This window comes from Nuphar pumila, chromosome 13 (assembly GCF_984573655.1).
Source record: "Nuphar pumila chromosome 13, dmNupPumi1.hap1.1, whole genome shotgun sequence".
Taxonomy (NCBI): domain Eukaryota; kingdom Viridiplantae; phylum Streptophyta; class Magnoliopsida; order Nymphaeales; family Nymphaeaceae; genus Nuphar; species Nuphar pumila.
Genome location: NC_143261.1, coordinates 5,973,575 through 5,998,773, shown reverse-complemented (window position 1 = coordinate 5,998,773; position 25,199 = coordinate 5,973,575). Strand labels below are relative to the sequence as shown.

Here is a 25,199-nt window from a genome sequence, read left to right as displayed (position 1 = left end):
ATACTCGACCCCCTACCCCTGTCAAAAACACAGGGAGAAGGGGGGGCTCAGCCCCTCCCTTGCCGACCCAACAAGAGAGCGAGAGGGGGGACTCGTCCCCTCCCCTGCCGAAAACAGAGGGAGCAGGGGGGGCTCAACCCCTCCCCTGTCGACCCAACAAGAGAGCGAGAGGGGGGAGGGGCTCGGCCCCTCCCCTACCGACCCAAAAAGAGAGCGAGAGTGGGGGCTCGACCCTTCCTGTGCCGAAAACAAAGGGAGCACGGGGGGGGGGGGGGGGGGGGGGAGGGGGCTTGGCCCCTTCCCTGTCGACCCAATAAGAGAGCGAGAAAGGAAGGGGGTGCTCGGCCCCTCCCCTGCTGACCCAACAAGAGAGTGAGAGGGGAGGGGGGGTTCGGCCCTTCACCTGTTGAAAACAGAGGGAGCGAGAGGGGGGGCTCGACCCCTCCCCTGCTGACCCAACAAGAGAGCGAGAGGGTGCATGGGGGGCTCGGCCCCTCCCCTGCCGACGCAAGAAGAGAGCGAGAGAGGGTACGTACCTGCGAAAGGAGAGGAGGAGCCAAGAGGAGGAGCTGGGGCGTCGGTAGGAGAGAGCTCGAGCTCAGGGGGAGAGGAGAGGAGAGGAGAGATTAGGGGCAATTTTTTTTTTGCCCTAATCCTCCTTTTCATCGGGGAATTTTTTTTTAACGCCAAAAAGTGGACAAAAATGACCCTAGGTGCATTGACCGCACCCGGTGCCGCACCTGCGTCGCGCCGACGCGGGTGCGACACCTGTTTTGCCGAGTCCCTGTGACTTAGTTAATTATATAAATATTCACAAGATCCACGCCGGATCGCCTGGTCTGAGAAATGTATAACCTCATAAGGAGTTACTGCCTAAATGGATGGTTTGCCTAGTCTTGGACAATACACATCTTCACAGGAATATACTCTCTTCGTGGGCTTCCCGCTCTTGGACAATGCACTTTCTCACAGCGACTTACCGCTCTAGCCGGATTACCTCATCTGGTCATGTACACCCTCATAGAGATCCTTTGGGAACTGATCCTCAACGGGTACCATATCAGTGAAAACTATTGTGATACATGCATCAATACAATTGACCACTCTCAGGTCAATAGCCACCAACACAGGCACAAGCATGTATACAATCAATATGTATCACATCATACATCACTTCATATGACACTTTAAATCATAAAATCACACATTTAACCAATAAGGTTCCATGAACCATAGTTCACTATTGAACTTAAATATTTATCGCATGCATTCATAACTTCATATCACGTGGCATTTAAATAATATCATACAAAAGTATATTATCCTACGCATCATATCATCGCTACAAGAAACATTGCATTTCGTAAATTGAATGCGTAAACAAAACGTGAGTTCTATGGATGCATACATGAATATATACATTTCATAATACGAAGCAGTTAAACCTCAACATACATAACTCCTACGTAGTTTGAGTTATGCATATAGGATTCAAGTCATATATGCACTGTTTCACCACATGAATCAATATGCAAAGCAAGCATTTCATGCATAATTTGTCTCATACATAGTATATATATATTAATAGCATTCACATAAATCATGGTTCGTTCATGAGAGCACGTGACATCAATCTATGCATAACGATATTTGCATAATCCTATCATGAACATGATTCTATCACTCATGCTTTCGTGCATGATTATACAATTATTATTTCAGACTAGCATTCAATATGATTATACAATACATCAATTTATGCAACATTCATTCACACAAATGCATGCTCAAACATGTACCTGCAACAAACACACTCCATATTCCTTTATCTAAAATCATGATGAGCATGATCTCCGAACTACGATAAGAAAATCACTTTTATTCACATAGATTTAAATCATGCTCATCATGATCTCTGAACTACAATCACAACAGTTCTAGATATCCACAACTAAGTGGTGTGTGTGAGCAAGAAAGTGTTGCATACAATAAAAATAAATTTATTGGGTGATGCATTTGCACCACGTTCTTACCACGGACATTTACCTGATTTGCATTTCGCATTGCATTACATTCAATGCATATTGACTTATAGCTATTTTGATACTTAGCGTAAGTATCACATTTTTAGTATATCCTCCACTCAAATAAGTTAAATATATAGGCAACCATAACACCTCTAGATATCCATAATTACGTGTGGTGTGTGCACATAACTTGTATTTGCAATTCAGTGAAGTATTTAGCATATTATGCTTACGCAATTAGTGCCTAAACATGCTCTATACAAGTTCAATTAATGAAACTTACTTTAATAATGTGAAGAACAACAAATCGAAACCCAAAAGATTGAGGGGTTTCGAAATCCGCAAAGACCGCTCAAGCAACGATGCACCGAACACTTGGTGTGCGGTCGAAAGTGCCAAAAGCTCTAAAAATATGAAATCCTAAAAAATCTAGAAAGGTTGAACCACCAATAAATATTAACTGCTGAGCAGAAAACACTGCATATACCAACATCTCCAGCTCACCAAATTTGGTTACTGCAAAACATAGATTAAATATTTTAAATAGTATTTTTGATTAAAATGACCAAAATGCCCCATGGTTAAAAATTAAGATTTTTAACTTGCTAAATTCATCTAGTAAATTTCAAAATTCAATGATATCACACCAATATTTTACAAAACTCTTAAAAACATGTTTTTGATCAGAAGTAATATAATTGATTGTTAATTATCTGAAATAGTTTTAAAAATACCGATTTTACCCTTATTAGCCAGAAATGAGTAATTGAGCATTTAAACACCAATAAATGAGATTTAAACGATAGAAACATATTTTTAACTCGAAGATAAAGATAAATTATTTATTTATTAATAATATCCAAAATTTACAGGTTTTACACCCTGCCTAATCTTCTTATTGACTGAAGTTGTCTCTCTTGATTTGGCGATTGTTGTTGTTCTTGCAGAACTGACTAGCTTTGTTTACGCCTTGTATAAACACATCCCTCTTCGAATCTTTTTGATGTGCTTTCTACATTGCTTGAATCAATTTCTGTGTCACAATCCAATTTGGTTGGTGGATCTTTTAAGACATATTGGCTTTGATCAGGAAAAAGATCCGACTGCTGTACCCTATCATTCATGGCTGAAAATAGTCTATTATCCAGCCAAGGCTGATATACTTCAATATTATTCTTGTCCTGCAAAATATAATGACTGCACTGATCATTAGAAAAGTTACACTCATTAAACACAACATTTCTAGATATTTTAATTCTGCCTGACTTGGAATCATATCACCCGTAACCTTGTAATCATCAAAATATCCAATGAAATGACAAACATGGGCTTTATCCTGAAATTTGTTTCTCAGTTGGCTGTCCACATGAACATAACACACACATCCAAATGCCTTTAACTCATTATAATTCGGGTGCTTCCCGTATAGCATAAAATAGAGAGAATTGTTCTGCAAAAGTTTCATGGGCAATCTGTTTATGACATATACAACTGTATGAAATGCCTCAGTCCATAACTTCATGGGAACTTTACTCTCATGAATCATGGACATCACACTCTCTATAATATGGCGATGCTTTCTTTCAACAATGCCATTTTGTTGAGGTGTATGTGGGTATGAAACTTTTCGACCAATTTCATTATTCTGTAAAAATTTAACAAATTCCTTTGATGAATATTCACCACCACCATTACACTGGAAATTTAGAATATTTGATGAAAATTGAGTATGAACATAGGCCCAAAAGGTTTAAAAAATATCCAAGAGTAACGAGAATAGTCATCAATAAATGGTACATAATATTTGCTACCAACAAAGGAAGAAAGTGGAGATGGTCCCCAGAAAAGAGGTTTCAAAGCTCTTTTAATATATGAATTAAATGACAAAACATGACTAACAAACTTGACAACTAGGACATAGACTATCACAAGACTCTTCACCCAAGACAGATTTGGGTAACAATTTATTTGAAACTAGTCTCTCAAGAAAAACTCCACCATAATGACCTAACCTACTGTGCCAAACATTTGATTGACTGAACTTTGAAATAATGAAAACACACGCAAAGGACTCAAGGCTTCGAGTGACTATCTAATGTAGCTCGAGCAATCAAGGGATCTTCTTTGAAGATGTACATGTTGCCACATCTTTCTCTTTGAGCGAACGTCTTCCTCGTTTGAAGATCCTTGACATACACAGAAGATGAAGTAAATTCAACATACGAATTGGTATCATCAACAAGCTTAAAAATAAAGACTATATTCCTTTTGATATTAAGGGAACACAATACATCAGACAACTGGACAAAATGTGACTTAGACAAATGAAAGACAATATCTCCAAAGTGTGTAATGAGGTGACATCTATCATCTTCAGTAACAATGTTATTTTTATCAGAATAAGGAATCTGTTTGAAGAATTTACCTGTGTCACCTGTGACATGGTTGGCAGCTCTTGAATCAACGTACCAAACACCCTGATCATTTTGCTTGAAACTGAGTTCGGAAAGGGCAGCCAACAAAAGCTCCTTGTCAGTTTGCCCTTGATCCTTAGGTAAATCTTTGCCTTTAGCTTCAGGATTGTACCTCGAATCATCTTTGAACCAACACTTTGCTTTTACATGTCCTTTCTTCTTGTAAATGTAGCATGTAAGAATGTTATTCAATGGGTGTAGGGCCTTAAACATCAGAATAGACAATCTCAAAAAGTTTTGAAGCCTTTTTATTCAAAACATTAAGAGAAAGTACATGACTTTAATAATTGACAACTAGGATAAATGACATTACTTGTTTCAGAACTCAAACTAGACTTAGGAATTAGACCATTAGAGATTAACGTTTCGACAAAGGAACGACTACAATGACCAAGCAACTATGCCATACAATTGACTTATTTTCATCGGACACATTCAAAAGACAAGACATCTTGGACTCCAACTCAGGCTTTGGAACACGAGTGACAGGCTTCTGGGATGGATCCTCTCTGGAAACGTACATGTTTTCCACACGTTCTCCCTCAGTGAATGTCTTCTTCATGTGAATGTCCTTGACATAAACAAAGGAAAGTGTAAATACAGCGGATGAATTTTAGTCATTAACTAATTTGGAAAAAGCAACTAAATTCTTCTTGATATTTAGGACTAAGAACACATTAAAGAGATAAAGGGGAACAAAGTTTGACCGAGGGATTGAAGCACTTCCAATATGTAAGATGGGATGGCGAGTTCCATCACCAGTTATGATATTTGAATTACCAGAATAAGAAATCAATTTTATCTTACCTTTATCTCCAGTTATGTGGCTAGCAACACCTGAATCTATGTATCATACCCCTTAATCGTTTTGTTTGAGATTAAGGCCTGAGAGAGCTGCCAATAATAATTGTTTGTTTACTGAGCCTTGCCCTCCTGAATTTTGTCCTTCACCAATTTGCTGTCCTGAATTATGAGTCTTATTCTGATTTTTGTTCTGAGAAGGCACTTGTGGATTATAAGATCATTCTTAAACCAACAGTTTGTTTTAATATGTCCAGATTTCTTACAAATGTAGCAATCCTCTGCCTTGGTTGATTGGAAGAGTATTTGGTAAGGAAAATAATCCACGGCCTTCCTGATTTCCTCCACTACCACATCCTCTTCCACCCCTTTGGTTTCCTCTCTCCCTACCACGACTCATACCAATAGAGAATACCTCATGTGAGTCTCCTGCATTTGTCTCTTCTACCAAGCTTTTAAGGGTATTCTCATAATTGAGAAGTTTTTCCTTTGTATCATTGAGAGAAGGAAAAGCAGGGAGATTTTGTAAAGTAGTGGACAACACATGGTATTCAGGTCCCAACCCGAGAAGAATCTGCTACACAATCTCATTCTCCTGAATTTTTGAACCAACTAGAGCAAGCTGATCTGTAACGGACTTTACTTTATTCATATATTCCATGATACTCATGGTCCCTCTCTTGAGGCTATGAAACTCCTTTTTCAGCAACATAATTCTGGATTTTGAAATCTGCGAGTAGGCATGCACTAAGTGTGACCATAGTTGCCCAGCAATACAATCGTCAGGTATTGCAAGAAATGTTAATATATATATATATATATATATATATATTTGTATTTCTTTTGTATTGCCTGATAGGGGCATTTTGGTCTTTTTACTTGTACTTAGAGTTGTTTATTAGAAACAACTTTTTTTCCTTCTTTTTTATATTTTTTTCTTTTTTTATCTTTTTTTTATTTCTTCCTTTTTGAGCCTTGGGGCCCCAACTGTCATAAATATGACTGTTAGGAGCTCCCCAACGACTCTAAGAGTGGGAAGCTCCCAAGGGCCTCCTCTCTCTTTTCTTGTATATAAATAGGGGTGTTCCCCTTTCATTTGTATTCATTCCTTCCTCTTATATTCTCAATAATATTTACTTTTTGTTTGCTTTTGGCATTATTCCTTTGTGGATTTGTGTGTGCACTTGAAGTGCTTGTTTTCTCTCTTTGTTTTTGTCCACTATTGGACTTGTAAGTGTTCTACACTTTGTTATTTGTGATTCCACTTACTTTATTACATGGTATCAGAGCCATTTGGGTTCTCTTGATCTTGGAAGCATTTCTTGTAGTGTTTAAAGATCGTGACAAAGGTGCTATCACTTTCTTTGTCTCAATCTTTTTCTTATCGTCATGGAGCATTAATAAAGAGTGAAGCTCTCCTTCAAATTTAATGAATCAAACTACTTGATGTAGGCTTCGGCTATGGAAAATCATTTTAGAGGAAATAAACTTTGGGGTTTTGTGATGAGAGCCTCTTTTGAATCATCATTGAAGCTCACCAAAGTAGAATAAGGTGTCAAAAAAATTCTCATTGGGGATGATCGTCTTAAAGCCATTAATGATCATCAAATAAAGGTAGAGGATTTGGAAAGTAACCATGCCAAATTTTTGGCATGGTTTATGAACAATGTTGACATAAAAATATGTGCCAACATTGCTAAATTCAGAAGAGTCAATGAAGTTTAGTTCTTTCTTAAAGGTATGTATACCCAAAAGGATCTTGCTGGATAATATTTTTGTCAAGATAAAATTAGATCAACTAAGCAAGAGGACATGTGTGTCCCGCGATTACTTTAATATTTTATCCCCTCTTTGGAATGAATTAGCTCTTCTTGAGCTTAAATGGGTGGCTTCCAAAGATATTGAAATGAGAAGATAGCAAATTGAGAAAGAATACTTTTTTCAGTTCCTTCATGGTCTAAGACTGAAATTTGAACAAGTGAGGGCTTCTCTCCTTCATAGGACCAAAGCTATGCCTATTGAAGATGCTCTTGTCGAGGTATCCCAGAAGAAACCCGTTTTGGCATGACCCATAAGAATGATGATATTTTGGTTGTTACTAGGCCGGGTTCCAATGTAAAAACCTATAAGCCACCTCACTTTGTAAAACTTGATAACTATGGTAGTGAGCCCAACTATAATAGTGGATATAGGAAAGGTGTCACTTGCCATCATTGTAATAAACCGGGACACATTAGGCTGGTATGCCCTAAGCTTAAAGTCAAAGTTGCTTTCGTTGATAAAATCACACCTAAGAAAGAAGAAACAAGCAAAAATGGAAGAGATATTAAAGACATGCTTAATCAAATATCAGAGGCACTTCAACAACTTCTCAAATCATCCTCCACTTTGGGTGCCGCCATTGCATCGTCCTCATTTCCTCCAGGTATGTGGATTCTTGATTCAGGTGCTTCCTTTCATATGACACCTCATAAGAATGTTCTTTCCAAAGTTTATTCTCATTCTTTCTCAACTTATGTTTCAACGACCGATGAAACTTCTTTAAAAATAGAAAGTATTGAAACACTTGATTCAAAACATTCTCAAAATTTTTTGATTCCAAAAATAAGGGTGATTCCAAAACTAAATTTAAATGTTTTTTTTGTTTTTCAAATTTTCGATCACGGTTGCAAAGTTTTTTTTCACCTAAAGATTGCATCGTGCAAAATCTTCAGTTAGGTAAACTGATTGAGCAAGGCCATAGGAGAGACGATCTTTATTTTATGGACTTTTTGTCTGTCATTTTGTAATTTTGTAAATGTCAAAAGTATTGATATTTAGCATAAGAGACTTGGACATCCTAACTTTTCAAAAATGTCTCTTTTTTCCTTTTCAAGAAATGCATGTAATGAAAAAGACAGCTTGTAAAGATTGCATTTTTGGAAAAATGAAACAATTCCCTTTCCTCAAATAACTTTTCTTTCTACACGACCTTTTGAATTAGTACGTTCGGATGTATGGGGTCCCTCACTTATCATATCAAAAGGAGGTTACTCATATTATGTTATTTTTGTTGATGATTTTACTAGATACACATGGATTTATTTTCTAAATCATAAATCCGATGCGTTTTCTTTTTTTAAAGGATTTCATATAATGATTAAAAATCATTTCCTAAGCAACCTTTCTATTCTTTGATTGGATCCGGGAGGAGAATACATGTCTAATGATTTTCAAAATGGCTTAAAACAAAATGAAATTTATCATTAAAGGTCTTGTCCTAGAACTCCGCAACAAAATAGGTTAGCGAAAAGAAAGCATGAACATATAATAGAAACCACTAGGACTCTTTTAATTTCCAAGGATGTTCCAAAAAAGTTTTGGGCCGAAGCCATTCTAACCTCAACTTAATTAATAAAACTCCTCATTAAACAATGTTTCTCCATTTGAAAAACTTTTTAAAATGACTCCCAATTTTAAAAGACTAAGAATCTTTGGTTGTATGTGTTATGTTCTTACTCATAGAAATGATAAACTATCTCCAAAAGCTATTGAGTGTGTTTTCTTAGGCTATAGAGAAAATAAAAAAGGATACCGATGTTTTGATCTAATAAATAACAAACTTTATATTTTAAAAGCGTCACTTTTCTTGAAAATGAAAATGGGTTTGATAGTAAAGAACCAAGAGAAAACATTGATTATTCATTTCTATTTGATTTATTACCACAAAATGATGAATCTAAATCTATTGAGGTATTTGAATCTTTTGATAATGACTCTAAAAGTGAGCATTCACTTGATGATAAGGATATTGATCAACATGAAAACTTGAATGAACATATATCAAATGATACACATGTGTATACTAGACAGGGTGAAGGTAATCATCCTTCTGCCTTGACAAGTTCTCCCAAAACATATCTTTAGAAGAATCCCGACCTAGAAAATCAAATCGTATCTCTAGTGCACCAAGTAGATTTGTATCATATGACTCATTCTCTCCGAACTTTAGAGCATGTTTAATACCTTTTCACTCTTATTATGAGCCATTTTATTATAATGATGCCAAACAATACTCTTATTAGAATGAAGCTATGGAATTTGAACTTTATGCTCTTAAGAAAGCCACCACATGAGAAATAGTTGATCCTCCCCTAGGCAAAAAACCTATAGGATGTAAATGGGTATTTAAAATAAAAACCAAAAGCGATGGATCATTAGAAAGATATAAAGCAAGGTTAGTTGCTAAAGGGTATGCTCAAGAATATGGAATAGATTATGAGGAAACCTTTGCCCCGGTAGCACGAATGACAAGTATTCGAGCTCTCATTGCTATTGCGTCTATTAAAAAATGGCCTATTTTTCGATTAGATGTTAAAAATGTTTTTTTGAATGGAGAACTTGGTGAGAAAGTTTACATGGAACCTCCTCTAGGGGTGAATTTAAATAAAAAAGTTTTAAAACTAAAAAAGGCCTTATATGTTCTTAAACAAGCTCCTAAGGCTTTGTAAGACAAATTTAGTAATGTTTTGATTAATTTAGGATTTATTTCTAACATTGCTCTTTTTGTCAAGAAAATAAGTACTTCTATTGTGATTTTTCTTCTATATGTTGATGATATGATTATCACAGGAAACGATAAAGGAGTTATTGAAATTAAATCAATCTTAAAGAAAACTTTTGATATGTCTGACTTGGGCTTATTGAGATATTTTTTAGGCATTGAAGTGGCCTACTCCCCTAGAGGATATATTCTCTCTCAAATGAAATTAGCTGCAGACATATATTCGGGAGTTTTAGATGAAAATAAGGTGGAGACTCCAGAAGTCATAAATGCTAAATTAAGACTCAAAGATAGTGTACTGCTTGAAGATCGTACTTCATATCGTCAATTAATTGGGTCTTTCCAACTTTTTGGACTTTATATATATAATTTTTTATATTTTTGCTGCAGCCCCGCACCCAAGTTTTTTGAAAGTGCCGCATCCGCACCCATGTGACATAGAACACAACACAACTGATCTTGAATCAGCAACAACGATCCACCTTGAATCAACACACATGATTCACACTGAGAACAACACAGCGCACACGCTGATCTTGAAAACATGATCCACCTTGAATCAGAAAGCACGATTCATGCTGAGAACAACACAACACACTCGCTGATCTTGAATCAGCAGAAAAAATGATCCAAGAACAAAGCAACAATATCGATTCACACTTATTCACGCTGGGGCACCTTCTTCCACAATCAAACGATCATGGCTCTGATACCATGAAAACAAATCAGATCTGATGTTCACTCGACTTGATTTTGCTCATGTTGTTCATACGGTTAGCCAGTTTCAACATGCCCTTACTATAATACGCATGGTAATAGTAATGAAGATTGTGCGATATATTAAAAACACCATTTCAAAAGGGCTTTTCTTATCCTCTCTTCCATCTTTTGATTTTACTGCTTATATTGATGCTGATTGGGGAGGTAATCCAAATGATAGAATCTCAACTATTGGTTTTTGTATGTTTTTAGGAGATTCGCTGATTTCTTGGAGTTGCAAGGAACAACAAAAAATATCTCTATCCTCAATTGAAGCTGAATATCGAGCAATGGCTACAACGACAATAGAGATTGTATGGCTTAAAAGTCTTCTCAATGATATGGGTATCATTATCTCAACACTATCAAAGATGTGCTGTGACAATAAAAGTATAATTTATATTGCAAACAATCATACTTTCTATGAGCGCACTAAGCATATTGAGATGGATTGTCATTATGTTCATGATGAATATTTAAAAGGAACTATTACATTACCATATGTCACCTCAGAGTATCAATTGGCCGACTTCTTCCCCAAAGCTCTTCCTACTCCTCGTTTTCTCTTTCTCCTTAGCAAACTTTCGGTTCTTTCCCCGTAAAGTTTGAGAGGGAGTGTTAATATATATATATATATATATATATATATATATATATATATATATACATATTTCTTTTGTATTGCCCGATAGGAGCATTTTGGTCTTTTTACTTGTACTTAGAGTTTATTAAAAACAACTTTTTCTCTTTTTTTATTTTTCTTTTCTTTTTTTTCTCTTTTTTTATTTCTTCCTTTTTGAGCCTTGGGTCCCCACTCTTGGAGTCGTTGGGGCCCCAATGGTCATAGGGCCCAACGGTCATAAATATGACCGTTGGGAGCTCCCCAACGACTCTAAGAGTGGGGAGCTCCCAAGGGCCTCCTCTCTCTTTTCTTGTTTATAAATAGGGGTGTTCCCCCTTCATTTGTATTCATTCATTTCTCTCATATTCTCAATAATATTTACTTTTTGTTTGTCTTTTGTCATTATCCCTTTGTGGATTTGTGTGTGCACTTAAAGTGCTTGTTTTCTCTTGTTTTTGTTCACTATTGGACTTGTAAGTGTTCTACACTTTGTTATTTGAGACAATGTAGGTGTAATGTATGCAACTAAGACTTGATCCCTTCTCATTTAAGAAACATACTCTGGATTTCTGACAGTGGTGGTGGACAGTACAACCCCATTCTATTGGTCTTGCATAAGGTATACTGGAGGAATCGAAACTGACCCATCGAGATGACCCGAGAGATCATGACTCCAAATGACGTTTCCACATCAGAAAATTGGAGTTGGTCAATTTTTCGGATACAAGCTGATTAAGAAATTTCGAAGACGATGGATTGAGAAGAGTTTGCATCCATATTTTAAAGGGCAATATACACTGCCAATAGTTTTAGAATATTCAACCATGTTTTTTGTGGCTGATAATAAATAACAGCGACTACAGCAGCAAACTTGGGCTCCAAATAAATTGTATCAAGATCATGTATGCAAACTATCAGACACCAGATTTCTTGAAAGACAAATCAAACCCAAATGCAGAGGAATCTAAAGGATTAAGGGTGGAGACTGTATAAATAGAATAACAGAAAGATCAGATCAAATGTGGTCTGACCGAGGAGGTAAAGAGATTAATAGGAAGAGAACAAGATTAATCAGATCTTTAGGCCAAGAAACGATCAAGAAACCAAATCAGATCTGATGTGATCTGATTTGAGGAATATGTTCAAGAAATAAGGGATGAAAGACCTGACGTGATCAGATCTGGAAAGGTAGATGAAAGAAGAAGAAATAGATAGGAAGAGGCTAACCTTACAGATCTGGAAGAAGACCTGACATGATCAGATCTGGAAAAGTAGATGAAACAAATAGGAAGAGGCTAACATTTCAGATCGATCTCGACGAGCACAGGAAGATCCCTTGTTGCTCTGATACCATGTGATTTTTGCAGGACTGGTGGAGATGGAATATGGACTGCAGTCTCGTGATTCCCTCAAATCAGGAAACTCGTGAGTCTTTTCTCCTCTATATAACAGATACAGTTACAACTTGCAATGTTACAAATTTTTCCTTAATAGAATACAACAGTCATATACAATAAGAGGGCAATAAAGAAAAAAACTTAAACATAAATCTAGACTTTGGATTGGATCTGGATCACATACCCAACATGATCAAGCAACCACATCTCCTGTTCCAACAACGAGGAGGTGCAGTCAGTCGAGGGAGGGGGGCACAATCATGAATATATCACGATATTTTCAAAATATCGCTAGAAACAAAATATCACTATATTATCGCGCTAATATCACGATATTTTTTGAGATTTTTTTTTAATTTTAAGTTTGCATTTCTTATTTTTTTTGTTTTTTTATATTTTAAAACCTTTAAGACATGTTTCTTTATATTTTTGAAAGAAAAATAATGCAAAACTTATTATTTTCTTAGCTTTTTTGTTGTTGTTTATATTTTTTTTCAAAATTTTAAACTCCCACATTTTTTTCGAGATTTATCAGCTTTTGAAAATCTCTCTAAGAAATACCCTCACCGAGAAATTACCTTTAACAATACAAGTGACTATGATATATATATATATACACACACACACACGCATCGTGGCACCCATGTTTTTTGAATTTACCGTGTCGCACTTACACGTAGCTGATTATTGGGTTAGTTTTGACAGTAATAGTAGACTAGCAAAGTTAACAAATGTAATAATGGTACACAACAAGATTTTCAACATAAATTCTTTGGTACTACTACCAATAAAGTGTTGGTCCCATATCAATGAGAATGGTAGAAGAAGGTTCATTTGTTACTCTATTAAAAGGAGCCTTTGGCAATGGCTCAGGGCAGTGCAATCGATAGTTCCTGGAAGCTTCATGTGGAAAATAAGATTGCCAGACTAGGAAGCAAAAGCGGGAAACGATATGGGAAACAAAAGTGAGAAACAATGCATTTTAAAATGTATAGGAAGCGGGAAGCGAGGAATAAAAAAAAACAATATAAGAATTGAATGAAAATAAAAATTAAACACAAATAAAAACTAAAAAAAGCGAGTATTCTTAAATTTCATGAATTTTAGTGTAAGAATTAAATTTTTAAAAAAATCTAAAAATGATGACCGCCAATTTAAAGAAAGCACATGGAAGTGAGAGATAAGTGTGAAAGGAAACACCTAAAAAACATGAAAAGTAGAATGAGAAAACATATAAGAATAGATGAAGCATGTGAAAAGCATAGGAGAAGCGTGGGAGAATCGAGATTCTCATCAAGTTTCAGAAGCGAGGTGTATCGTGCTTCCGAAGTGAGTTTCTGAGAAGCGGGCTTCCCACCTGTCTAAGAAGTTTTCGGTAATTCTAATGAAAAGCACAATTATGGGAAGAACACTTCCTATGTTAAAGGAAACATGCTTTACACTTTCTTCTCACCTTGCTTCCCATCCACTTTTTATTGCTTCCTCCTCTCTTTCCCCTTGTTTTTCATGCTTTTCATATTTATATTTATTATATTTTATTATACCAAGTCTTATGTGTGCTTCTTCGATTGATTCTACATTGCTTCTTAATTCTTATCTGTTTTCATGTGTTTCCATGTTCATTTCCTATCCCCTCCCACATGTTTCCTTTTTCGTTTCTCATATGCTTCCACAATCGCTTCCAAAATGCAATGTTGTAATTATCGTATAGGAAGGACTGGCAATACAGGTGTATCATATCATATGGAAAAAATCCTATTTAAAAATCACAAAAATAAAAAATATACAAAAAAACAGAAAAAACTTCTAAAATAAAAAATCATAGAATAAAATAAAAAAAATCAAATTTAAGCATTATGAACAATTAAATACACATGTACTATTATAACATGTGAATCGATATCGTAACAAGCTAACAACTAACAAAAACAAAAGGTTTACTATTAAAGTCACATTAGATAACAAACAAAAAAAGGTTTTGAGTAAACAAATTAATGAATTATAACAATCACATAATACAAAAATAAAATAAAATTTAAAATAGCTGAATATCGTATTGCATCACATTAAAGATTCAGGGGGATGTATCGTATCACATGGACCAGCGATACTGCAATATGTCGTATTGTATCATATGATATGATACGATACTCATAACACTGCCAAAATGAATGCAACTTTTCACTTCATACTTTCTAACACTTGCTTCTGTGCTTTCACTTCCCTCATCGCTTCCTGTATCCATTCCTGGTAAGTATGTTGTGATCCATGCTGCCCGTGTGACTTGGGCTAGCATGGAGTTTCAAAAGCATATTATTTGCATGTTGCACATGGCATAGAGTTGAAAAGCATATAGTTTGTATGTTGTGCATGTGGCATGTAGTTAAAACGCATATTCTTTGCTTATTGCCCATGTGGCATGGAGTTGACAAGCATATTGTTTGCATGTTTTCCATGTGGCATAACCTTAAAATTTAAACCTTTTATTGTGAACATGACATTTAGCCATAATTTTGACTTAAAGGTCAAAATTGTCCTCAAGAGTAGTAATTTTATTTTCTTTGGGTTGGAAAATTTATATGATACAGTCAAAATTGTATTTGATACTATTTTGACTTCATCCCAGGGTTACCGGAAGCGCCTAGCTAAAAGGGGAAGCGCGAAACGTCGCGCTTCCGAAGCGTGGGGGGAAGCGTCCCCCTTTTTTGGGAAGCACGTTTCCCTTTAATGGGGGACGCGTTTCCCTTTAATGGGGGACACGCTTCCCATCACACTTCCCCCTCGCTTCCCCCACGCTTCCTCCTCGCTTCCCCCTCGCTTCCCCCACGCTTCCCCCTCGCTTCCCCTGTTTTTTTCAATTTTTTTGTATTTTTTATTTTTTATTTTTATTTTTTTCGCTTCCCCCTCGCTTTCGAGACGCTTCCTAGGTCGCTTCCGAGACACTTCCTAGGTCGCTTCCGAGACACTTCCCGAATCGGTCCTAAGTGGTCCCACGCTTCCCCGCTTCCTAAAATTTTGAAAGTGCCTCGCTTCCCGCTCCCGCTTCCCGTATCGCTTCCCGCTCCCGCTTCCTCAACTGGCAACCATGCTTCATCCTACCATATCTGGCTCATATCCATACCCATATCTGAACCGAATCTATTCATCTTGGGTACTTTGGCAAAAATGCCGTATTTCTGTGACATAGGTAACCACATAGATGGGCTCGACTAAGAGACAGGTTAGATTTCTGGCAGGTCAGTCCTTCTCTCATGCCTATCAGTCTTTGTTGTGCTCCCCGATCCAATTTCCACTCTACTTGATAAAGTTACCCTAGTAAAGTCAGTTGTTTTAGCCTTGCATCTTATATGGTCACTGCTCCACATACAAAGGAAAATGAAACATCTATTATGCAACTTTTATTCACCTTCTTGGGCACTTGCCCTATTCACTATACATATTTGATTGATTGGAGAACGGTAGTTAGCTCCTGATTAGTGTTTTGAATGAGAATGGAAATCAGTCCCTCATTGTTATGCAGTAGTTATGCTTTAAGCAGAATAGTTTTGTGGTTGGCATGTCCTACTAACCAATTATGTCATCAGTAGTCTTCTTCCACAGGAATAACAAATGGAAACTTGGTTTCTGTCTATGAAAAGGGTTTATCAAAGTTTTTAAGGCTTACAACATAGAAACTTTGATGAAGATGGTTTTCTGGGATAATTAGACATCTGAGGAACCACGATTTGCTTGCCTCCCTGAGTTTTTTATTGTGGCCAGCAATCATAACCGCCAGACCTCTTTCAGATCTAAGGTTAATGATTGATCAGGAACTAGGAGACTCATTAACAATACTAGATGCTCATTAGCAATATTAGCTCCATGCATGAATCTCATGAAGAAAATGCATTGGCAAAGAAACATGCTTTTTCACCACAAATCTCACCCTCTTTGAAATATGGCTAGAAGTGGTGATTGATATTCAGAATACAGAACTTGCGTAGGAAACATGTTATCCCATTGATTATTTTCAGTCAGAAGCCACCTATTTTGGTGTCTTAAAAAGAAGGGCCTGCAGCCTTGCAAGTGCATCATGCATGAAGATGCATCGTGATAGGGGTCACTTACTACTTGCACAATTTTGCTACACCTTTTCTATTTAAGCTTGAGTGGGCCACATGGTTGTTGCTGAATGGATAACTCAAAGGCTTTTTTCATCACGGATCAGTGTCAAAGGGAAGAACAAATCATGATTTGGAACTGGTGATTCATATCTGTTTGGTGGATATTTGGCCTGGAATATACTGGAACATTACCAATGTATCTGTAGCCTACACATTTGCTCCATGTGAGATATACCTGTGCATCAATAAAGTGGCCTCAAGAAGAATTGAGGCATTATCTTTTCTTGAAGGAGATTTAGGATTTCTACTCTAACTGCTTTATTTAAATTTTTATTGTAGTTTTAGTGATATCCTATCAAATGGGCCTTTCTTTGTGCTCTTCTTTAAATTTATAAGGTTTTTGTTGTGTCCATGCGTGAGAGAGCAGGATGAAATGTCTGTCTTTACCAGTTCCTTCTAAAAGCCTTTCTTGATATACTTGCTGTAACCCAGGTTCGTACTTGAGAATTTCTAGTACCTTGTTGATATTCCTAGAGTAGGTGAATGAAAGCTTAGGTTCACATTATAGATTCTTTAGTATTATCATCTGCATGAAAATCATTTTGCATTCCTTTCAGGTTGTTTTAGAAGGCATTCCTCGCAATGCATTTCCTGAGGATGTTGAGCGTTTTCTCTCTGGCTGCAACTACGATGCCTCCAGCATACAGATGATTATGAGGTTAGGCTAGTTGTATAGCACTGGAATCCTCAAAATGGTTATAATACTCACTTTGATGGTTGTTATGTGCGTAGGGCTGGTTTTCCTGATCCTATACGATTGGCTCTCATCCAGTTCCCAACACAATTGCAGGCGATGAATGCTCTCCGTACAAAGAATAGGAACTTTTGTCTCAATAACGCTATTGCGATGCGTGTTCTTCAGTGACCACTGTGTGGTATGAATGTGCATCATTCATACCAGGTTAGTCATGCACTCAAACATGTTTACTTTTTGCTGCACCGGACAGTCGGATCCCATTCCTTCCATGTTCAGAGAATCATCACATACTGCAGCTATGCTGCTTCAACAAGCAAAGAGATTTGGCATTTATAGGTCCATGTTTATACTTAAAGAAGTTTCTTGCTTTGCACAATTTTCCAAAGCCATGGTTGCATGAACTACACTTTTTTTTGGTTGGAATAGGCGGGCTGGGGGACAACCCCCAGTGAGACCCCTCACTTATGATAGTGCAACCTAACCAATACATCCTAACAAACCAGCCATCTCATTTGACCCCAAGTATCTGTGCTCAAAGACATTAGCGAGAGTAGCACCTCCAGGTGTGGGCGTGGGTGAGTGGGTAAGGTTAAATGAATAACTTAAAAGGGTTTCAATGCTTAGTAATGTGATTCATATTGTTCTCAATCTTTGTTGGCATTTATAGTTAGAAGGATTCAGTTTCTGGTTTACATGGTTCTTAAACCGGATGCCTATGTATTTGATTACCTGTCTTGGGGTTCACTGAGTGAGAGTGACAGAACTGTCCTTTCATGAACTTTCTATCCCATCTGTTTGTGTGAACCTATCAAACCTCGGAACCTGTATTGAATACAAGCACCCAACATGTGACTTTTTTTCTTCTAACAACCAGACCTGATTAACCTCTGATATAAGGAGGAAAAAGGTCCTGTTTGAGCACGAATGTGTATACCATTTAAAATTTTTCTTGGTTGCTTTGTCTGTTAAAGCACAAAGGGAAAGCAAAGTGCAACCTAAATCTTAAAATCTTGGCAGCCAATGATATTCTTGCATGCGTACATGCTTAAAGGAATGCTCTCACTGTGTTTGGGCCCACCAGAAATCTTGAGTATCTTTGATGTTGAGATGTGGATCAAAAGGATGACTTTATTCTAGCAGGAAACCATAGTTTGGAGGTGGAGAGATGGTGTAACATGGAATTGGTTGAGTTTTAAGTTTTAACCAGTTAACTTTTTGAAGCAAAGCGAGTGGGTTCTTTATTTCCGACCAAGGTGATCAAGGAACATGTTCTATTGAGCCTTTTATGCTCTAATTATTTTTAATTAAATTTGATATGATTTGGTTTTAACATTTTCTCCTTATCAAATTTCAATTCGTGTGCTTGCGTTATTTGTAATTAAATTTGATATGATTTGGTTTTAAAATTTTCTCCTCGTCAAAATTTCAATTCGTGTGCTTGCTTAGCTTGGTAGACTCAATGAAGAGTATTTTTTGAAGCTAACTAGCTAAGCCCTTAAATATGTTGGGCACATAATCTTCTGAGCTATGGTTGGCAATACTATAAACAACACAAAATTAAATACTGAATGCTAGTTTTAAAAGGTTTTTCATTCCAATGGATGAAAAATGGCATAAAAAAATTACAAAAAAATCAGCAAATCATACATTGGTTTTTAGTTCTGCAAAACAGGGCAAAGAAAGAAGACATATATTGTGCGTTCAAATGTGCTTCATTTAGATAAACCCTACTAATGGGCAGTTCATGCATTGTAGAGAGAGTGGGCTCACCTCTCTCCTCAACGCATGAATCCATACGTGAAACATGACCATTTTCGGTCATGTATGACCAACATCTTTCACTTGGCCATGTGAAAATAATCATGATGCAGGATTTTGCTTTTCCACTATTGTAGTATTTCACTTGCATTAATGTTTTTAGAATGAGTTATATATTTTGGTTACTCATCTAGCCATATGTCTTGTCAGACATATCTTAATTTCATACAAGATATATATTTTGAGAATATTTTCTTCGATATGTCCTTTGCTAAGGGATCAACAATCATATCAGATGTAGGTAAGTAACTGACTTTGATTTCATTCTTTTCAATCATGTTATGAATATAATGATATTTTACCGTTATATGTTTACTTTTAGAATTGTCTGCTTTACTCTTCGTAAGAAAGATGACAGCTTGATTATCACAATAAATTAGAACTGACTTGTTGGTTATATTTTACTTTAAATCATTAATGAAGCGGCTTATCCAAACAACGAATGTGGCAGCAACCTTGCATACATTATATTTTGCTTTCTGAGTATGCTGAGCTGTGCAATCTTGTTTCTTATTTGCCCAAGAAATTGCTCCTCATCTGAAGAGAAAAATATATCCAGAAGTGGATTTACTATTATCTCTGCTGCCTGCAAAGTCAACATCAGAATATTCAGATCACCCTGAAAATATAATTTTAAGTTTATAGTTTCTTTTAAATATCAAAATATTATTTTCACTACTTGTTAGTGAGACCAACTAGGATTACTTTGGTAGTGACTAACACGGCTAACAACAAAACTGATATTAGGCCTTGTACATAGCATATCATATATCAAGCTTCCAACAACTTGTACATAAGCGACATTTAGTTTTTCTTGTCCATCATCAGGACTATCATTCTTACTCAATTTGATACCTTTTACTACAGGCGTTCTAACAGGCTTGCAATCACTCAATTTAAATTTCTTAAGTATATGATTTATATACCTTTCTTAACTCAAGCTTAAAAGTTTAGAATTTCTATCTTGAGTGATTTTAATTTCAAGAACATATGATGCCTCTCTTATGTCTTTTATCTCGAATTGAGAATTTAACCATGATTTGGTTTTTACAATCATATCATTGTCGTTTACAATCAAAATAATGTTATCCACATATAGTGAAAGGATAACAAATTTGCTCACATTTTCAAACATAAACACAATGGTCAAATTTATTTGAATAAACCCTAATGACGTAATTGCCTTATAAAACTTTAAGTACCACTGACGTGGTGATTGTTTGAGTTCGTATAGAGATTTTTTTAACCAATATACTTTATCTTCTTGGCCTTTAATAATATAGCCTTCAAGTTGTTTCATGAAAATGTTTCCTTAAACTTGCCATTAAGGAATATGATTTTAACATCCATTTGATGTAGATCTAGGTCGCAATGTGCTACAATAGCGATAATTATCTTTATCAAGGCACGTTTTATAAGTGAATATGTATCAACATAGTCCAACCCTTCTTTATGAGAAAATTCTTTAGCTACCAACCTTGCTTTAAATTTATCAATACTACCATCAAACTTGATTTTTTTTTTAAAATTCATTTACATCCAATGTCTTTTTTTCTCAGGTAGATTAGTCAATTCTCAAACTTAGTTTTTTTTAATGGACTTAATTTCCTCGTCCATGGCTTTTTTCCAGTCTGTTAATTCACGTGATCTTATTATCTCATTATATGATAAGTTATCTTTCATGTCATTAAGGTCTAATACATAACACAGTTCCTTCGACAGGTAGACATAATAGTCATCCAAGTATGGCGGAAGAACTCTAGACCTCTTGTGGTCAACTTAAGTCTGATGTGAAGAAGACGAAGAACTAGCAGATGGTTAATCATTACTTAAACGTTCTTGCGAGTCATAATATAAATCAAGAGGATCATCTCTATTTATTTTAATCTTCTATGAATATAACATCTCTATTTTCGATTAAACCCTTATCTGGATGGTAAAATCTATAACCTTTGGATCATTTAGGATATCCAATAAAGATACACCTTATAGATATTGTATCGAGTTTATCTCTTGATCACTCTATAACCTTTATATGAGCTACTGAACCCCATTTATGAATGTGACTTATGTTAGGTTTTCTTTGGTGTAATGACAATAGCCTTACAAGGAACTCTATTTAAAACATATGTTGTTGTATGTATCCCTTCTTCCCAAAATACTTTGGGTAATGAAGCATTAGATAATATGCATCTAACTATGTCAAGAAGGGTCCTATTGTATCTTTCATCCACACCATTTTGTTGAGGAGTGCCTGGAGTAGTAGTTTGAGGTATGATCTCATTAGCTTTATAATATTCAAAAAATTCATTTGAGGTATATTCTTCTCCTCGATTGGACCATAAAACTTTAATTTTTCTACCAAATTGATTTTTAACTTCTTTACGATATTCTTTAATTTTTTTTAATGCTTCATACTTATATGTTATAAGATATACATAGCTATATCTTAAAAAGTCATCAATAAAAGATATATAATATTGCATTCCTTTATGAGTTTGAGTTCTGAAGGAACCGCAAATATCAGTGTGAATGATTTTTAATAATTCAGATGCTTTAATTATATTATGTAAAAATTATTTTCTTGTCATTTTACTATAAATATAAGGTTCACATCTATGAAAAGAAGATTCATCAAAGTCGGGTATTATATTTAATTCAACAAGTTTCTTTATTTTCTTTAAATTAATATGTCTGAGTCTTTGATGCCATACATTCACATCCACATTAAAGATATTGTTAATATAAGCAAAAATATATGAAATTTTATTCATCTCAGAATAAAAAATTTTAAACAAACCATGTTTATCAAAAACCTTATAAAAAAGAACTTAACTATGTTTTCCTATAGTAATCTTTCTAGGTAAAAACCTAACTTCAAAACCCTTAGCCACCAATGCTAGAACATACATTAGGTTTTGTCTCATGGACGGTACAAACAAAACATTTGATAACAGAACATTGTTCCATGAAGTTTCAAACATTAGGGTAGGTGTTGTTTTTCATATACACCCGATGTTTCTCGGGTTTATACTCGATAATGTCTACCGTTTCTTTTTTGCTCATGGCTATATGACGTGTCGCCCTAGAGTCCACCCACCATCTAGAAATTGCATGGTCTACATATGAACATTTTGATATCACACAGATTATATCACGTCTCTCCTTTTGCTTATTATTTTTATTGTTCTTGTTATTGTTGTTATTCGTTTGACTCCAGCAATCTTTCTTAAAGTGTTCAGGTTTTTCACACATGAAGCACTTCACTTGGGAGGCGGCTGCCTGCAACTTGCAGAATGTTGAACATTTTTTCTTATCAAATTTGCTATTACTTTTAAAAAACTTTCTTTTAAAATGTGGGCGCCTAGAAGGGCTATGACTATTGTTTGGAGCATCTTTAACGAAATGTAATTCACTTTTCTTGTCTTGCTGCATATGTTGCTGCTCAATTTTAAGTTGAGCATGCAACTTTTTTAGTATCAGGTTTTTAGAGTTCAATCTTAGAGCAATTTGTACAATCTTTCATAAAAGTGAGAGACTATGCAGAATAGTGGATAACTGCATACGATCAGGAATCACATTCCCAACGATTGCTAAGTCCTTTGCCATTACTAACATTTTATTTACATGGTTAACTACATTATCATTTTCTTGCATCCTACATGAATTATATTGCTCAAAGAGCAATTGAATGCGTGTTTCAGAGGTAGTATCATATTTTTTCAGAATAACAGCAAACATTGACTTTGTTGTAGGGTAATCTTCGAACACCCTAATGAGATCATCATCAATGTAGGTGAGCATAATAGTTCTGACAAACATGTTATCTTTTTATACATAAGATAAGCATTTTTATCTGCTTCTGTAGCTTTGTCACCAGGATCTTTCATTTCAGTAGTTAGGGTATTATCGATGCCCTCTAAAGTCAAAACAAGAAGAATCCTCCTCTTCTAAATATAAAAACTGATTCTATCCAATTTATCAGTTTTGGCTAACTCAGTAGCACAAATCCTACTAGGCAAATTTCTTGTTTTAAGGATTTTATGTTGCTAAAGTATGATAAAAATATGTCCAACATTTGTCATGCAAATAAAAAAATGGAAGACAATCAATTCCTAACTTAGTAGGCCATCGGATTCCTACAAACTTTTTTTTCCTGTTACAGCAAAAAAAATAATAATAATAATAAGAGTTTTTTTTCTTGATTGTCCTAGTCAAAGGTAGCATCAGGGGCGTCGATCCCTTGTCGAAGACCGACTGAGAGAGACCCCACAGTGGACGTATGTACAGGAGCCACTTGATGAGAGGGATGTTTCCCTCTGCTACTGTAAACCGGCAGCCACAAATCAAGTGAGAAAAAAGAATTTCCTCTGCTCATAAAAATTTTTGGTGAGAGAGAGGCATATTATCAAGCAATATCTTCAAAACAGAAACAAAAAAATAAATACTGACCAATTAAGTTGCTTTCTTGTTTCGATTTCCTGTGAGTTTGGGAGATCGATGATAGGCAATTCTGAGTGACGTTCTGCAACTCTGAGCGACGATCGACAACTTTGAACAATGATTTGAGGACAGAACTGCGCACACCACAAACTTGGGCTCTGATACCACTGAAAGGATGTGGGAACCTGATGTGCACAAATGAAGAAATGAGGAGCAGAGAGGTATATGATTGGAACAGGCTATCTTTAGGGGGGTTTCTCACTTCTGATTTGGATGGATCTTCGTATGTGAGATCCTCTCCTTTAATAAAGGAGAGTTTGCTAGTGGTAACACACCCCCTGGGTAGCCGTTACCCATCATCAAGAGATCTACTGATTTTCTCTTCTCTGCTGCCTCTAGTCATGTTTATCCAAATAAAGATGTTCAAATGTTCTTCATTTGGATAAACCCCACTACTGGTTGGTTCATGCATTGTAGAGAGAGTGGTCCCACCTCTCTCCTCAACTCATGAACCCGCGCTAAACATGGCCATTCTCGGTCATGTATGACCAACATACTCAACTTTAATAAGTTCTTTGCATATATATATATATATATATATATATATATATATATATATATGTATATATATATATATATATATATATATTCTGATGAGAGAGAGAGAGAGATTGCCAATCAAACCTTATTAACCATATAAAAGTAGTGGTTGATGTTTCACAAGTTCTGCAGTACATTATATTTTGTGCCTGTACATAAATGCGTGACATCAATCTTTGCTAGTTTAAATGGTCAGCTGCATAAACCACGGGCTAATCCAACACATGCGATCTTGTCGATGGTGCAGTCACTTGTACGATGAAAAAGAAATGAGATATCAATTTGAGTCAAATTTATTAATGTTTTTTGTTAGATGGTCGGTTTCTTTCATTTTTAATGCTGAAAGAGAAAGCACTTGATCCAGCAGAATAGATAAAAAATGTCAAACTTGGGGCATTTTAAAAGTGCAAACTTCTTGCTATTTAACATTTCCTACCCAATAACACCCCTCTTATCTACTATAATTCAAGGTTGTGAAAGACATATATATGTAAATTCGTGGAACCCAGGAAAAACTCACTCCCACACAAGCACACACACAAAAAAAACCGAGGTTCGGTCAAGATATGACATACGTCCACTGTGGGGTCTCTCTCTCTCTGTATTCACGTTCGAGAGAGAGGGTTTTTCTCCTTTTTATTGATGAACCCAAGAGATACGTTTTTGAGGTTTCTTCATTTACAAAGAAACCCAAATACAATTAGACTCCTTGTGATTACAAACTTTTTTTTTACAAGTCTTCTTGAATGATGGGTCATTCTTTTCTTCAATTGCCTTATGTATAGGAGTGAATTGTTTATTATAGTCATCCGGATAGGAGTCCTGATTGCGATTCATATTTTTAGTATGAAGATC

The 25,199-nt window shown here is 35.8% G+C and overlaps 1 protein-coding gene across 1 annotated transcript in view; it reads left to right on the top strand.

The window, feature by feature from the left end:
- Positions 1-17,833, top strand: part of LOC149817612 (Ribosomal protein S24e family protein) — a 39,414-nt gene extending 21,581 nt beyond the window's left edge. Inside the window, exons 5-6 of the mRNA XM_089985855.1 lie at positions 17,344-17,444; positions 17,519-17,833. Coding sequence (XP_089841981.1) covers positions 17,344-17,444; positions 17,519-17,651 — 234 coding nt within the window. The 3' untranslated portion in view covers positions 17,652-17,833. The remainder of the gene's footprint in view (positions 1-17,343; positions 17,445-17,518) is intronic.
- The last annotated feature ends 7,366 nt before the right edge of the window (positions 17,834-25,199 follow it).